The sequence below is a fragment of the Plasmodium malariae genome, assembly GCF_900090045.1.
Source record: "Plasmodium malariae genome assembly, chromosome: 10".
Classification (NCBI taxonomy): Eukaryota; Apicomplexa; class Aconoidasida; order Haemosporida; family Plasmodiidae; genus Plasmodium; species Plasmodium malariae.
In genome coordinates, this window is record NC_041784.1 from 1,200,869 (window position 1) to 1,220,063 (window position 19,195).

The 19,195-nt window shown below is 27.2% G+C and overlaps 1 protein-coding gene across 1 annotated transcript; it reads right to left on the reverse strand.

Moving 5' to 3' along the window:
• Positions 1–636: 636 nt before the first annotated feature.
• CHD1 (chromodomain-helicase-DNA-binding protein 1 homolog, putative) lies at positions 637–11,108 on the reverse strand (the record flags this gene model as incomplete). The annotated part of the gene is given in 2 exon segments (XM_029005548.1): positions 637–7,505; positions 7,520–11,108. 2 exon segments carry the CDS (start codon positions 11,106–11,108, stop codon positions 637–639), a joined length of 10,458 nt encoding a protein of 3,485 aa, XP_028862126.1.
• Between the last annotated feature and the right edge of the window lie 8,087 nt (positions 11,109–19,195).

Consider the following 19,195-nt stretch of genomic DNA (forward strand, 5'->3'; position numbering starts at 1 on the left):
TTGTGTTATTAATCCAAACCATTCACATTACTGTTACTGTTTTTCTGTTACTATTACTATTTTACTATTATTACTATTATTACTATTATTATTATTATTTTATTATTTTTTTATCCGGTCAAACTGCTGAATACGCAATTCTCCCACTTAACACTTCTTATTTCTAGTTATTGCTGCTTATATCTAAACATTTGGTTACTTGTCCCTTTTATCAGCTTTCTTTTCTCTTCCTCTCTCCCCTTTTCTTGTCAGCCACTTTTGTTCATTTTCCACATGAGTCTTATCACACTGATCTGGTTTTAAAAATAGATTTGCTCGTGTCGCCATAAGTCTCTATCTGACGTTCCCAATATTTCCAACATTCCCAATTTCCTCAAGTTTTTTCAACGGAAAAATAATGCATCTATCTAATACGGTACAGCATTCTTCTTTTTGAATACAGTTTTTGATGTTTTAATTTCCAAGTAGCTATCCTGCCTAATGGTTTAAAATCAAGATATTGTTAAAATAAAAAAAAATGCATGTATATCCTCCGTTATTTAGTAATTATTACTGCTTCTACTACTGCTACTACTGCTTCTACTACTGCTACTACTGCTTCTACTACTGCTTCTACTACTACTACTACTACTACTACTACTGTTCTTCCCCCTTGGGGTTTGCCACTTTCAGTTGCTCAAATTTTTTTTTTAAATTTTCACATGACTCGTTCATAAATTTCGACACATATTCCCATCCGGATTTACTCAGTATCTCTGTACACTCATCGTCCGGACATACATCTCTTAATTTCTCAATGTACTTACCAATAAACAAAATAAAATCATCAATTTTTTTTGAAGTAATTGCTATATCTGACTCTTCAATTGCTGTTCCATCATTGGAATGTACGACTTTCTTTACAACCTTCAACAACTTTTTATATTTCTTTACATATTTTTTTGCTAATTTATTTATACTATGTTGGTTCATTTCTTTTATATTACAATGTTTTATTTTATTTAGAATTTCATCTTCTGTTAATTTTCTTTTTTTTTTTTTTCTTTTTTGATTTTTTTTTTCTTTTTTCCTTTCATCTCCTCCATCTTCTTCTTCTTCTTCTCCTTCTCCTTCTCCTTCTCCTTCTCCTTCTTCTTCTCCTTTTTCCTCTTCTTGTTGTTCTTGTTGTTCCTCTTCACTGTCATAACTATTTTTTTCAAAATTTTCTTGTTCATTGTTAATTACTCCTTCGCTACCTACAACAGAATCGTTATTACTTTTTCGCGATCTTGTGCTTCTTCTTCTAATAACTTTATGATTTTCGTATAACTGGTTCTTATTACTCTTTCTATAACTCCTCCTTACAATATTGTTATTACCTCCACTACCGTCATCATCTTCCTCATCGTCATCGTCTTCCTCATCTTCTTCCTCATCTTCTTCATCTTCTCTATCTTTGCCGTCATTTTCATCCTCAATGTTTTTCTTTTTACCACGTTTATTTTTGTTTTCGTTCGATGAGGAGTACTCAGATGAGTCCATACAATTGTTCTTAATATCGTTACCATTACTAACACAGTTGTTGTTGTTCATGCTGATACTGTTTAAATTTCCGATGCCGCTGATGCTACTTTGTCCGTTCCCATTAGTGTTACTACTTTTTCCGCTTTTTCCGATTTTTCCACTTTTGCCGCTTTTTCCGGTTTTATCATTTTTGCTGCTTTTTCCACTTTTGTTACTTTCATTTCGTAATGAAACTACTTTTGCTCCTCTTTTTTTTTCATGTGCGAGCGTTTCAATATCTTGACGACCCGACAAGGCATTTGCATGAATACCTCCTACTCCACCTCCGTAATTATTATTGACATTATCCTTCTCCCCTTTTTTCAAACCAGATCCCACTGCTCTTCTCTTTACTACAACCTCCTCTTCATTAGCTTCTCTTTCCTCAAACAAGTTAGCCGTTTTTACCCTTTCGCTGCTTCTTCTTCCGTAGTGATTTTGCCTGTTACCGCCACCACCACTACCCATTGCATTAGGATTATTACTACTACTATTGTTATTATTATTATTATTACTGTTATTGTTATTGCTGTTTTCTTCCGATTTTTCATCTTTCGTAATGTTGTTACGACTACTCAAACCTCTATTACTACTCTTCTCCTCTTTTACCCCTTCACTATTCTTATTTCTACTTCTAGTCCTTCTTCGCTTCTTACTAGTCGTTTCTCTCTTATTACTAGAGTTATATTCGTCAATCATTTTTAATATTCGTACACACCTCATTTTAACCTTATCGCATTTAATGTTTTTCATATGAGCTAGATTTAAATTTACATCTGCACATATTTCATTAAATGCACCAAAACCGTATACATATACTCCTTTAATTAAATTTTCATCATCCTCCTTTGACCAAGCCTTTACATCTTTTGTCGCTAAATCTCTTAAATGGTTGAATATGTAATCGGGCAATTTTAACTTCAAATAATTTTCCGAATCGTCGGGGATAGTTACTCCAGTTGTTGATCCGATTGCTGTATCTCCACCCGTTATTGCTCCGGTTTCTGCTCCATTTGCTGCACCTCCAGTAGTTTCAACTGTTGTTGTAGCATTCACATCTACGGTCAGAGATGAAAAGGTATGTACAACCGTTTCAGTAACTCCCTCCGTTCCTGTTCCATTAACCTCTTCTTCCTTTTTACCTTTTCCTTTACCACTTTTTGCATTTTTATCCTGCACAGAGTCAGGTGTTACATTAGTAGTATTCGCTTTTAACGGTAATTTAAAGCTGTATTCATTATCATTATTTTGTTCTTTAATAAAATCGTGTAAACTTTTAAATAATTGCAATCGTTGACAAAGATCTATAGCATTTGCTCTATTCGTACCTATATAAAATGTATAAGCATCTATTTTCCTTATTCGTTCACTACCTTTTATCTTGATATTTGAATCGCTTTCATCATTGGACAGATTTTCATTGTCCTTACCATTTAAGAACTCGTTGAATTTGTTCGAATCACCAACTTTGTCCGCTTCGTTCTTCACCTCCTCCATAATCTCTCCCTTTATCTCGCTTTTAACTTCGTTCTTTACTTCATCCTTAACCTGGCATTTAACCTCGTCTTTAATCTGACCCTTAACCAGGAATTTCTCTTCTCCCTCTTCCTCCACTCCATTCGTTTTCATTGATCCCATAAACTTTGTAAAAGTATCACTTGCAACAGTGCCACCACTACTTCCACTCGTACCACTGTCTTTCTTTATTTTACATCCCACTTCCTTCGTTTTTATATTATTATCGTTTTGTTCTCCATCTGCCGATAGCATGCTTGTAACTCCGTCCTTATTTTTTATTTCCTCGCCTTGCTCTTCTTCCTCCGCTTCTTTATCTTCTCTTCCTTCGACTTCTCTTACAGCTTCTTCTTCCCCTACTTCTTCATTCCCTTTGTGCTCCTTCTCGCCAATTTCACAATTGGCATCACTTTCAACATGTTCTTCCCCCTTTATGTTGTCCTTATCAACACCCTCCTCTACTTCCTGCTTCTTTTTATTCAAATCATCACATGGTGTTACCATTACTTTATCGTTGCCGTTGTCAGTTGTCCCGCTCTTCATCCTCTTCCTTTTCTCCTTACCCTGTTCTTCATCTTTATCCTTCATCACTTCCCCTTTCACATCTCCATCATTATCATCATCCTCATCATCCGCACCCACGTCGTTTTCCCTCTCGAGTGTGTCCTCATCAGTTCGTCGGGGATGGACAACATCTTCCGATTTCATCATCACTATCATGTTGTTATTGTCATTGCTGTTGTTGTTGTTACTGTTTATGTTACTGTTATTGATGTTGATGCTGTTATTGTTTGTGTTCTCTTTAGATACTCTCTCTACTATCTCTTTGCATGTGTCTACTATGCTGTTCAACTCCGTGAGAATAACATTCTTATCGACTTTAACTAATTTTGCATCCTCTCGTATATCATCTAAACGCAAAACTGGGTTTCCAAATTTTAAGAGAGATCTATATAAGCGGAACTTGTCCTTTTCAGTAATATGTGTAGATGTCCTTCTTCTCCTTTTCTTTTTCACATTTTTATTTCTCTTATGATATTTGACAGTATATTCTTCACTATCATCATCATCATCATCATCAAGCATATTGTTATTTGTTCCATTATTATGACCAGTAGTAGGTGTACTTATTTCTACATACACATTTCTCATATCTCTTGTTCTAGTTTTCCTAGGTACATGTATTAATAATTCTTCTTCTTTCATCCTCTTCAGTTTTAATCTTTCCTCTAATGGTATAGTCTTATCCCAGAAATCTTTATCATTTTCCTCTTCATCTAATTCATCTGCTTTAGTTGAATCATTATATATATTACTTTTTAAATTTGCTGGTGGTTCATATTTAAATTCTGTAATATTATTATACGAGCTGAGTAGATCGTCTGCTATTCCTCCTCCTCCGCTTGTACCAGTACTATTGTTTGCATTTCCAAACAAGTTATTATTATTACTATTAAAAAAGTTATTGGCATTTTGTAAACTATTCAGTTCTGAATTTAAATCCTTATTTGCATTATTTGCATTTTCATTTGCTTCTGCTTCTTCTAAAATTTTATCCAAATCTACATCTACTCCTTTGATTACATTTTCCTCTTCTTCTACTTTCTCTTCATCCATTTTTTGTGGGGAATATTTAGAGCTATTTTTTTCCCATAATTTTTGAGCACCAAATTTTAAAATTTTTGATAGTTCTTCTCTTGTAAAACCATTGGATGCACTTCCACCTTCTGCACCAATGTAATTCACATTGTCATTTTGCTTCTTATTTAATCCTTGTACAACTAATGTGTCTAATACCATCTTCACCTTTGCTCTTTCTAAAATGGTTTGTTCAATAGAATCTTTTGTTACTAAACGGTATATTTGAACTGTCTTGGTCTGACCAATACGATGTGCTCTAGCACCTGCTTGTAAATCGTTCTGTGGATTCCAATCTGAGTCATAGATAATAACAGTATCTGCGGAGGTTAAATTAATTCCTAATCCTCCTGCTTTCGTAGATAATAGAAATACAAAATCATCAGAATTTTTACTATTAAAATGATTCATTGCTTTTTTTCTCATTTCTTTTGTCATAGTTCCATCTAATCGTTGATGTTTAAAACCTCGAAGTGTTAAGTATTCACTCAAGATGTTTAACATCTTTACCATTTGTGAAAAAATTAGAACACGATTTCCTCTTTCTTTTAATCTTATTAACAATTTCTCTAATAGACATATCTTACCACTTGAGTACACTAGTCGTTCTTTATATTCATCCTTATCTATTGGTTCACAACACAAAAATGGATGATTACACACTTTTTTTAATTCCATACATATATTTTGTAGAGAATTTTTAGCACCCCCAGAAGCTTTGGCTAGTTGTTCATAATTTTTGGTTAAAATGTTCTTATAAAATTCTATTTGTATTGGGGATAATTCAACCCTTAATATCCTTTCCACTTTATTTGGCAAAGACTTTTCTACATCCTTTTTCACTCTTCTTAAAATAACCTCATGTAATTCATGCTGCAATTGTATTAGTTGTTTTTGTTTAGCCTCACCAATTAAACTCGTGTTTTCAATTTCATTATATTTTTTTTGAAAGGATTCATAATATGTATATTGCTGTGGGTTTAAGAAATGTAATAAGGTCCATAATTCTTCTAAATTGTTATGTAAGGGGGTTCCACTTAATAAAAGCTTCGATTCTGCCATAAATTGTTTTAATTCTATAAATCTTTTTGATTGTCTATTCTTCAATTGATGTGCTTCATCCACAACCATTAATTGCCATGGCATTTTTTTCAATAACTCTACATCACTCACACTATTTAGTATTGATGGTGTAGTAATACACACATCAAATTTGTATCTATAACCTTTATTTGGTACATACACTTTCTTTAACTCATGTGTCCTTATTAATTCTCTACTTACTGCATTCCCATGGTAACATACCACATTAGCCTGGGGTAACCAACTCTTAAACTCATTTAACCAATTGTCAACCGTAGACTGTGGAACTATTACTAAATATGGTCCTACTAGTTTCTCTTTGTATAACATATGACCAACAACTGCAATCGTTTGTACTGTTTTACCTAATCCCATTTCATCTGCTAATAATACACTTAAATTTCTTTTCATTCTACTTACTATCCAATTTAAACCTGTTAACTGATATGCTCTTAACTTCTTTGCATTTAAATAAAAAGGAGTTTCATTATATGGATCAAATTTGGTTGCTGTCAAAGGTCCTCTATTCCATACACTCGAAATTGCCTTCATTCCATATATTTTATTCTCTCTATCAAAGTATTCATCAATTAAATTTTCAAAACCATGATCTATCAGCGTTTGTTTTGTTTCTTCTGTACACTGGTCATATGCACAACTCATCCATTTCACTAAAAATAATTGTTCATTTGTTGTTTCACTTATCTTATGTGTTACTATTCTTTCTGCATGTATTGCATCCATTTCTATTTGCTTCTTTATTTCCGTGTATATCTTTTCCTGCTCTATTTCATCAGCAGTCATATACTTCCTCTTTTGAAAAGACAATTTTATTTTTTTAATATAATTGTCTACTTTCTTTAAACCATTAAAATGCTTTAAATAATCGTATGTACAAAAAAAATTATGAATATGTGATTTGCCAATCCATTTTATCAAAAATTCTACTTCATTTACATCAACAATATCTTCTTCTTCATAAAAATCATCCAAGTTTCCATCCTCATTATCTACATTTGTTTCACCGCTAACTGTAGCACTAGCCAACATCGCTACTTTGTCATTTCCTCCCTCAACATTACTATTGCTGCTCTCGTTTACGTTCTCATTTCCACCAACGGTTACTCCTCCCTCCGCATTGAGAGAACTGGCACCATTTACATTTCCAGCAACTGCTACATCACCAATCACCTGACTACCAACCGCTGTACGGCTGACCACGGCGACCTTGTCATCATTGGCGCCAGTGGACGCATCGGTTGACTTATTATTACCCTTCTTATTGATGTGCAGAAAGGGGTTATTCTTTATGTTATTAATATTATCATAATCAATAATTTTCCTGTGGTGTAAGACTCGGTCTATTCCTCCCATGCTCTGCTTCTCTTGCTTTAACAAATATTTCTCTTCATCTACTTTTTTATCCTCTTCATCGGTTTCAAAATAATTATCCATCTGGGCATAATTATACACTTTCCTTCTTTCTCTTAAATTTGTTCTTCCTCCTTCTACTACTCCAATATTAGGTGAAACAAAAATATCATTTTTTTCATTTCTTCGAGCTTTCTCATTATATTTTTCATCAAATGCATCATATTGTAATGATTTCTTATTACCATTTTTTGTAGCAGCTTTTTTTACATATGAATTAACATACAATTCGTTATCATCATCATTGTCATCTTCAGATCCAATTAAAGTACTAACATTTTTTTTTTCTTTTTTTTTTTTTTTTCTTTCTTGTTCATATCTGATTTCTTTGTTTTTGTCGATTGTCTCCCTGGGCCATTATTATTAGTGTTCTTCCTTTGGTACTTGTTATTATTATTCGTACTACCTACAAGATGATTAATGTTGCTACTACCCATGCTCATGCTGTTTATGTGGCTCATCATCATCATACTATTACAATTACTAATATTATTGCTATTACTATTATTATTGCTATTACTATTACTATTACTGTTACTATTACTCTTATTATTATTATTATTGTTATTGTTAGGGTTGCTACTATTGTTATTATTACTGCTATTGTTGACGCTACCGCTGTTAAACTCTTCTTCGTTCTTGAACTGGTCTATATTCATATGATAGCTACTACCACCACCACCCATATGCGCAGGCATAATGTTATTATTCCTGCTGTTTAATATTCTCATATTAATATCGTTTGCATAATTGCGATTGTTTATATAATTATTCATATTGTTATAATTATTTATATTATTTATGTTTATAATATTACTTAGGTTATTATTACCATTATGTGCACTGTTGTTATTATTACTAAGGAGCGACTCGTTAAAAGACTTCCCGCTGTCCATTGATTTTAACGCACTGTTATTATTACTAATACCGCTAATTCCGTTAATGCTGTTAATATTGTTATTAATACTGCTCATGCCACTAATACCGCTCATACTGCTGATGTTATTGTTACTACCAATATTGCTCATATTATTATTATTATTATTATTATACCTATTGTCCCCCCCTCCATATGTATTTATAATATTATAATTATTTATGTTCGTCATTTTGTTCATATTATTATATGCACTGTTCATGTCATTTATACTATTAATTATGTTTAAGTTTTGAAAATTATTATTACTGCTGTTATTCATATTACCCTTGTTCTGAATATTATATGAATTCAAATTATTAAACATGTCAACGTTCATGGGATATTTTACATTATAATTGGGGAACAGCGAATATGCATTATTTGCACTGTTCATATTTTTTATACTGTTCATGTTGTTCATACTGCTCATATTGTTCATACTGCTCATATTGTTCATACCTCCCATATTGCTCATACCGCCCATAACGTGCATGCTCCCCACATTACCCATCATTTCAAAGTTATTACTTCCTAGATCCTTCATTTCATTTTTTGCTTCTTTCATTTTATGACTCCCCTCCATGTCGATATGTTTATGCTTTTTATAAGCACCTGTATCTAGACTATTGTTCATCAAAATTCCATTTGAAATATAACTGTCTGCTGCTACTGCTGCTCCTTTGTTCTTTCTAGATTTTGGCATCACAGAAGAAGCAGCTTTATTATCTTTCAAAGATAAACTATTACTACCACCAATTACTCTTCCGGTTGCTGTCGTCATTCCCTTTTTCCCATTTGTCAGAATTTCCTCCTTTGCATTTTTATCCTTGTTAATAACACTACCATCATCACTACTTTTTAAAGTCATGTGGTTCATTGAAAAGTTATCATACGGATATTCGTTTAAATTGTTATTGTATGATAGCAGTTTATTATTATACATATTATTCATGGGATGAAATCGTATATTACTATTAACATCTCCTACATTATTAGATTTATTATCTAACATGTTATTTGTCCTATAGGTTGCTATATTACATATGCTTCCAATACCTTTAATATTCGTACTGCTATTCATCATCATGTTACTAATGTTTTTATTGTTACTATTAGTACTATTCATCATCATGTTATTCATCATTTTATTATTTAAAATTATATTGTTGTTAACCATATTCATAATTACGTTATTTGGTAAGCCTGATGCGTCTGTACCTAGATGACTTTTGTTTACGTTCGAGTTGGAATTATTGTTGCTGTTATGCATACCTCCATTATCACTTACACCATTTATCATATGCCCATTATTCATGTTCAAACTATTTGAACTCATATTATTAGGAGAGGGCTTCATTTGCATTGACTTATCTATACCTCCTCCTACTACTATTCCCCCTGGTATACCCTTGCTTAACATACCTAGCGCATTACAATTAATGTTATCCACATAATTTGGTGTATTTAGATTACTGGAATAATTATTCGTACTACTACTATTACTTACGTTATTACTATTACCACCAATGTTATTACTACCACCAATGTTATTACTACCACCAATGTTATTACTACCACCAATATTATTACTACCACCAATGTTATTACTACCACCAATGTTATTACTACCACCAATGTTATTACTACCACCAATATTATTACTAGCGTTATTCATGCTATTATTACTAATATGATTATTACTGTTACTACCACTTTTTGCAGCATTTTCAAAAGTGGAGGAGGTGTTGGGATGGTGATTGTAATTACTTAAAGATGGATTATTACTATTCATTATATTCATATTTGCTTTGAAACAGTTAGACGATGATCCATATAACCCATTGTTTACATACGAAGGATAGTAATTACCATGCATGTTAAACGTGTTTGAATTATTTCGTAAAAGCATATCATTTCTTTGATAGCACACATTGTTATTTATAAAATTATTTTGTTTTATGTTATTATGTGTCATAAAATTTAGGTCTTTGTTATTTGGCTTCACATCATTACTGCTAATACTGTTGCTGTTGATGTTGCTGTTATTATTACTATTATTATTGTTATTACTATTACTATTATTATTATTATTATTATTACTACTACTACTATTATTATTATTACCACTGCTATTACTGCTGCCACCATGCACGGCGGACTTCATATTTGCCATAAGCGCATTGGAACTGATATCTTGAAGGGGTGAATAATTATTCATGGTGCTATATCTATTTACAACATTATTATTTAAAAGATGATGATTCATTGAATTCATGGAAATATTGTTCATATTATATGACGATAAAAATGATTTTTGGTAAGAGTCGTGCAACCCCCCACCTCCATTTTTGATTATTCCTATCTGCTGCCTCATCTGCATATTCTGCTCGTTATTATTTAATAAACTATTCGTTATACTAATGGTCGTGTCATTATTCGACATGCCATTATTAAAAGTGTTGTTCTTTGACAAGTTCACGTTGCTCATATTCGTAGAATTGCTCAAGTACACGGGGGGGCACATCACGTTACTACTACTAGTGTTGTTCATATTGTTATTCATATTGTTAATGATACTGGCATTACTGTGGTTATTACTACTATTATTATTAACTTGGTTCAAGTAATTTGGTGTAACATTTTTCATATTGGAATGTTCGATATCCACAATACTGTTATAATGCCCTGTATCTCTCCCTACATTTACATTCATATTGTTACTGCTGATGTTCAAGCTGCTGTTCACGCTACTGTTACTGCCGTTGTTACTGTTGCTGCTCATGGTGTTCACCGAGTTTGATATATTTTCAAGCGACTTGGTGTTTTTATTTGGACTCAAAATTACCAAATTTTTTACTGATGTATTAATTCCATCAACCGTTGATTCACTAGTTGAAAAATTTGACATTAAATTATTACTGTTTTTGTTATCATTCAATACATTATCATTTTGGCAATTATTATGTGCAAAATTATCCATCCTTTTTTTGTAAATATGCTAAGGCCAAACAAGTGCATCACACGCGCTCTATTATATATATATATATATATATATATATATATATATATATACATGTCGTAATATATACGTAGTTATACACTCGTATCTATACACACTTATCTATACACATGTATCTGCACCCAAGTATACATACATACATACATACATACGTATTTGTATATATTTATTTATACTTTTCTTTTTCGCTTTAGTTTTCACTTATCGCATACCTTTTCACCACCTGTCTATTTGCCACCACTTCTCCTACTTTTACTTCTCCTGCTTCTCCCACCTTTATTTCGCCTTAATAAGTTTTGGTCTTCTTCTCCCCAGTTTCGCTTCCTTCCCTTCTTTCTGTTTACGATTATTTATTTTTATTTGTAAATATGGTATTATAATTCTCTTAATTATTCAAAAAATTGGACTTAAAAATCTTTTTAAGTAGGATAGAACAATTTAATTTAATATTTATATTACATTTATATTTTGTAATGTAAATATTATACATATCAATTTTTGATAATGGTTACAGAACGACAAAATGAAAAACTGAAAAAAAAACATATAAAAAATAAAACATATATAAGTATACACATATGTATGCACAAATATGTAATCATATATATGTAAGTATAAATATGTAATCATATATATGTACGCATAAATATGTAATCATATATATGTACGCATAAATATGTAATCATAAATATGTACGCATAAATATGTAATCATAAATATGTACGCATAAATATGTAATCATAAATATGTAAACATAAATATGTAATCATATATATGTAACTCATAAATATGTAATCATAAATATGTACGCATAAATATGTAATCATATATATGTAACTCAAAAATATGTAATCATATATATGTACGCATAAATATGTAATCATATATATGTACGCATAAATATGTAATCATATATATGTAATCATATATATGTACTCATAAATATGTAATCATATATATGTACGCATAAATATGTAATCATATATATGTAAGTATAAATATGTAATCATATATATGTACTCATAAATATGTAATCATATATATGTACGCATAAATATGTATGTACGTATATGTTTCACTCTACGTACTTTATTTTTCTTAAAAAATAAATACAACGATATATTCTCTCTAAATTTTTCACAAAATAATTGTTTCATACATACTCGTTACAAACGATACGAAAATATATGCACCTAAGCATTTAAAGTATAATTATAAACATTCTTTAATGTAATAACGCATATTTTATTATGTTCCGTATATAAGTGTACAATTCATATAAATAGTAAAATACCACAAAAATGAGCTACTCTAATTAACAATGATACAAAGGTAGAAACAATGCATAATAATATGTATATATACAAATATATACATACATAAACATATACATTTATATACTAGTAAACTTCACGGTACTGTCATATGCAAATCAAAAATTGCGAAAAAGGGTAAAATAATATTCTTCTATAATTATAATGCATAATTTATTCATTACTATAAAAACAGCTCATTATATAAGTATATATGTAATGTATATAAACAATCATGACAAGTGTTATTATATAATACAAGCATTTATTGAATTGGAAAATAAAGATATAGTTTTTATTGCACTACATGAAAAATATACAAGCGGAGCATACAACTATGAAAAAAAAAATATATATAATACGCATAAATATAGGTAAGAAATGTATTTGTACATAAATATATGTATAAATATTTATATATATATATATATGTGGCTAACACAACTGTACATCCACAAAACACACACAATAATATGAACGTGAAAATTACAATATATTAAATAGAAATAAGCATAAACAAATTATTCTTATTTTGTTAATTAAATTTAATTCCTTTTTTTTTTTTTTTTAAATAAATGAATTTATATACGTGGGGAAAGGTGAACAAACACTCTAATAAATATAAAATAAAAATTAATTACCTATATGTAAATAAATATACATGTTTATAAATATGTATATATATAAATAAATGCTTATAAATATATAAGCATATAAATATATATGTAAATAAATATACATATACAAAAATATATGTATATAATATATATATATATTTATACGTGCTCATGTGTATACTTCAACATCAATCATGCATTACATTTAAGCATGTCTAAACTTATAAATACATAAATGACAATGAATCATATATATGCATATAAATATGTGTCTATTAAATATGTACAACTCATTGAAAAAATGGGTTTATTGTAAAAAAAAAAAAGGGAAAAAGAAATTTTATATAAATTTACATCCACAATATATATATATATATATATATATATATATATATATATATATATATATATATATAATATACATACATATAAATTAAATAATAATATACATATATTTTACATATGTATATGCAATTTTTAATATTAATATAACTATATTATAAATGTACACATATGTAAACAATATATATATATATATATATATAAATGCATATATACACATATATAAGTAAATACACATGTGCGTACATAAATATATATATAAATATATATATATATATATATATAAATACGTATATAAATACACATGAATATATATTTTTTACTCTCAACCTTTTTCTTATATTTTTTATACCTTAAAATATTCGTCTGCGTGAAACATACAAGCTTCAAAAAATTTCTTAATATACTGCCGTAAATTTCGTTCTTTTCAATATAATATAGCGTGTTTATGCACCAGTTAATACTGTAATGAAATTTTTTTTTTCTGATAGTATAAATTTTTTTTTTCTCATTTGCACTTCGTTAATTTTGCTTTAACTCATTATATATACGCGCAAAGATATATGTACATATAATTGTTAAAACGTTGAAAATTGTAATATATACTGTATATATATAAATATAACTTAAATATAAATAAACATAATGTACATATAAAAACACATATGAATGTATAAAAAACTCCTTTCCTGTATTTGTTGTTTTTGTTAATTTCTTTTATTTTTTTTTTTTTTGTCCAAAATTTCCTTATTTTATATACTACATATACATAATATATATATACGTATAAATGTATATAAATATATATAAATATGTACTGTATACGTATAAGTGTATAAATGTGTATATATATATATATATATATATATATATATATATATTTTTTTTTTTTTTTTCCCTTATGAATGCATAAATAATTTAATATATTTGCGTGCGTGCAAATTTATAATAAATTATTGTGTGCAGGAAATAATCTCAAAAAAAATTCACTTTTTTATGAACTGTTAAGTATTCACAAAAAAAATAAATAAATAAATAAACAAAAATAAAAATAAAAAATAATATTAAAATTAAATTTAAAAAAAAATATAAAATTGTAATTTTATAAATTGTAAATTTCATAAATTGTGAATTTCATGAATTATAAATTAAAAAAAAAATAAATTAAAAAATGAAATCACCTAAATTAATAAAATGAATATGGAATATGCAAGAAAAACATATAAAGCTAGCAGACATACTACTTATTAAAAATAAATGTGTGTGCATATAGTTTTGACATACACTTCTTATGATACATGTACACATATATATATATATATATATATATATATATATATATATATATATTATATCACTACCTAGGTTGTTATATATTACTAAAAGTTACAATAAATGTATGTTTTAATATTGTCTCTTTCCTTTTTTTCTGAATTACTATACAATATATACATAATTCATATGTCAAACGTACAAGTTGAAATACAACATATACTATTAAAAAAAATAAAATAAAAAATATCACATATATGTATATATGTATATACAATTATACATGCGCGTTAACACGAAAAATAGGTTTAGTAATGGATGCTTCAAAATGTAATTCCAAACAATATAATTAGAAAAATATATATACATATATATATGCATACATATTATATATATGTATATATATTTATATATTATATATATTTCAAAACTTCACAATTTTGGGCTTTATTATTATTAATAGTACTTTTTGTATTAAAATACAAGCATAAATGTCTTAACATAACACGTAGACATACTCTACTACGCAATTAGTACAATTAAATATACAAGTGTAGTGTACTCGTGTACATGCGTATGTATGTATAATTATTATGTATATTTATAAAAATATAAATAAATAAATATATATACATATACATATACATATAAATACATAAGCATATGCAAACATGTATTGGTAAATAAATAAACGTATAATCATAGTGTTTCCTCAAAAACATGTACTTAAAATTTTTTGCAATAAACAAAATTTTCTACAAAATCAGACAATATAACATTTTCGACATTTAGCGTTTCTTACATTTCGCTATTTAAAAAAAAAAAAAAAAAAAAATTCTTACGTATCTGTCTTATTCAGGAAATAAAAAAATACTATATCTCATTAAAAATAAATATATTCACAAAAGCTTCTATAAATTTCCGTGTAAAAATAAATAAATATACATATATATACAACTATAAAAATATATAATATAAACATATATATAAATATTCATAAACATATATTATATAATGCAATAATGCTTATATTTTATATATTTATAAATATATAGAAACGAAATGGATGAACTAAAAACATACAAAGAAATATAGATTAAATGGAAAAAAGTATATGAAAAAATATGTACTGGTAAAATTCTAAAACATTATATATTACTCCAAATTTTTTTTTTGGGTTTAAAAAAAGTTTTTCACCAATATATAAAAAGTTTACATATATACATCCATTATATACATTTATATATATGTATATATATATATATATACAATATGTATGTATTAAAAAAATTGACCTCAATGATAAAAAAAAAAAATATGAAATATTATAATTAAAATTTTTTAATACTAAAGAGAATCAATTTTGCTGAATTATATGAAAATGCAAAGAAAAATATATTAAAAAAGAATAAGTATGTATAATGAATAATATATATAAATGGGAATAAATACATACTAAGATGTGAAAATTTTTATTAATAAACGTAAATTTTGAAGTTACTCAAACATTTATGCTTATGTATATATATATATAATATAATATAATATAATAGAAAAGTACATTATATTTTTCACTACTTTTATGGGTATAAATACGATAATATTTTTTTTTTGAGCATGCGTAAAAAAGAATTTAAGATTATTTGGGGTATGCTAAAAAAATTTCATTTTTACGTTCAAAAACGACAATCTTTGCTTTCGAAGAAAATATACTATTTTTTCCTTTTCACGTTGGTTATAAGAAACATAAATAATATATTTATGTATGTATTATTTATGTATATATATGCAAGAGCTTATGTGCATTTTTTATTTTAAATGGTATAAATCTCTTCTATACGTTGAAAATTCAATATATATTGTATATATATATATATATATATATATATTTTATGTACGTTAAAAAAATATAACTTGGGGTTCACATCTACAAAAATTTTTTATTTTTTTTCTTTTATTTTTCTATTGATTTTAATTTGAATTCTTTTTCATTTTTTTTTTTTTTTCACAAATTTTTTTTTAAGTATTCTTATTTTCAATTTTTTTTTTTATTTGTTTTTCCAATTCATTTTGAAAAAATTGTAATTTAATTGTTTTTTATTTCTTTGAAATTACTATTTATGTAAAAATTTTTACAATATTTTTAATTTATTTAATAGTTTATGATGTATCATTTCTATGTTATTTTGTATTTAAAATTCTTTTTTTGAAATATTTTTCAAAATTTTTAAGTTTTTCGTACCTTAAAACAGGGTTAATTGTTTTTTTACAAGTAAAAAATTTACCTTTAACCGTCTTTATTTTTTCTGAATTAAAATGTTTTATTTATTTTTATTACTAGCACAATGCATAAATATATAAGCCCATATATAAATATATTTATATTTGTGTATTGTTTTTTACGAAAAAATATATGTAAAAAATTCACCTTATAGTTGAATTTGTCTTATCCTTACACTATTTGAATGGATATTTTTGCTTATCATTAATAATATTAAAAAAAAATAATAATTTCATATAATATATTTTTTAGGTACTTATAATCGTTATGTGCTGATATTAAACCCATAAGTAATATTTTATGTATATATATATATATATATATATATAAACCATTGTTTTTGTTAAAATTACGGTATCCGTTATTCTTGTCCCCTTAACACGTGTTCACTATAGTATATTTTTAAAACGAGTTTTTTTGTACACGCTTTTTCCAATTTTTAAGTATTTTTATTTTTTTCTGAGCTGTTCATACTTCTTCTCTAATTGTTTCTTTGCTATTTTATTAGCATATTTTACCGTATAAAAAGGAAAAAGAGGATTCAGATTGTATGATAATTTAAAAAAAGAAAAGAAAAGGTAGTACTAATTTATGTGTTATATATACATATATATATATGTGCCATTAACGTATTATAAATGCATATATATAGAGCTTTAACAATGTTGTATCGTTATGAAACTATTTCCATGTAGGATTTTTTGTTTTTCTCTTTTCGCGTAACAAATGTTCGTTTGCATTTTGTAACCATTTAGCTTCAGAATGTCTCAGCGTTATAATATAATACTATATTTAAAAAAAAAAAATTCCGTTAAGGCATAATTTCATTTCTCGTCATAAGTAAAAGAACAATTCTTTTTTTTGATTAAAAAACATGTAGGAAAAAAAAAAAATAATAATAATAATAATAAGCATATATATGTATATATACATACAAAACAATGTAACATTGTATGTGGTACGCTCACATATTAAGCCGAAATAATACATAGTATAAATTATATTACCTACATATGCTCATATTCTATGTCTATATTATGTATATATATATTTGTGAACAATTGAAAAATTAAAATTGTTTACAGTATTTTAGTTCTCAGTTTTAAAATAAATATATAATCAGAAGGGAAAGTTTTTCTTGTTCTCTTGAAAATTATATATATATATATATATATGTATGCAATTACCTCTTCTCCACCCAAAAAATAGCAAAATTAAATGAAATAAAAAAACATATTTTAAAAATAATCAGTATTTTATTATATATTATTGTTTTTCGTCCTGTCGTCATTTTGTTTAACCTTTTTTTTTTTTTTTTTTGAAAATTATACGGTAAAGGGAACTTTATTAAGCGTTAAGTCATTTGGATATAAGAAGGATTAATTATATAATAATGGTGTACTTTTACTACACACTTTCAATGTTTATATCTACTAGCACACACATATACGTATATATTTTTGTGTGTATCGTAAAAATATGAATTTGCAGAAAAGAAAGGGCAATTTTAAGATTGCTTTTTCTTGAACGTTTATGTAATCTGAATGTTTTATTCATACATACATACGAATGTACAAATATATATATGTATTAAAACAATAAAATAAAAATAAAGACGTTTGAAAATACATTTTGAGGTTTAATTAATTTGTAATTTCGTTATCATATTTCTCCTTGATACGCACAATAAATTGAAGCTAACTCGTTAGAAGTTTTAAAGTAATTTATAATGCAAATTGCAATATTCTTATTATGTAAGAAAAGTAGTTCGGTTGTGTTCTTTAAATAATTTCATATTTTTGTTTCTTCATCCTCTTTCCCCACACAGTTAATATTTCCGCGTTGGGTATGCACTTATGTAAGGGCAGAAATACACACATATATTCGCATTTACATGAAATATTACATTTCTATTTATTCGTAAATTGGCAAGTTATAATGTTCTTCTTAAACTTCAGTTTGTATGCAGCTTCTACATTATTGTTAAATTTCTCTCCCTGTTGAATATTTGACCATTTTTCTGATGACACAAAATAGCTAGAAAAAAAAAAAAAAAAAAAAAAATAGGAACGGCAACATGAGCAGGAGTAAAAATTTGTTCTTATTTTATTTTCATTCTTCAATTTTTGTGGATATTTTTTCTTTTTCTGAATTGTTAATAATGAGGTGTATTCAGTAAAGAAGTATTTTTTTTCCTTTTTTTTTTTTTTTTTTTTTTGAACA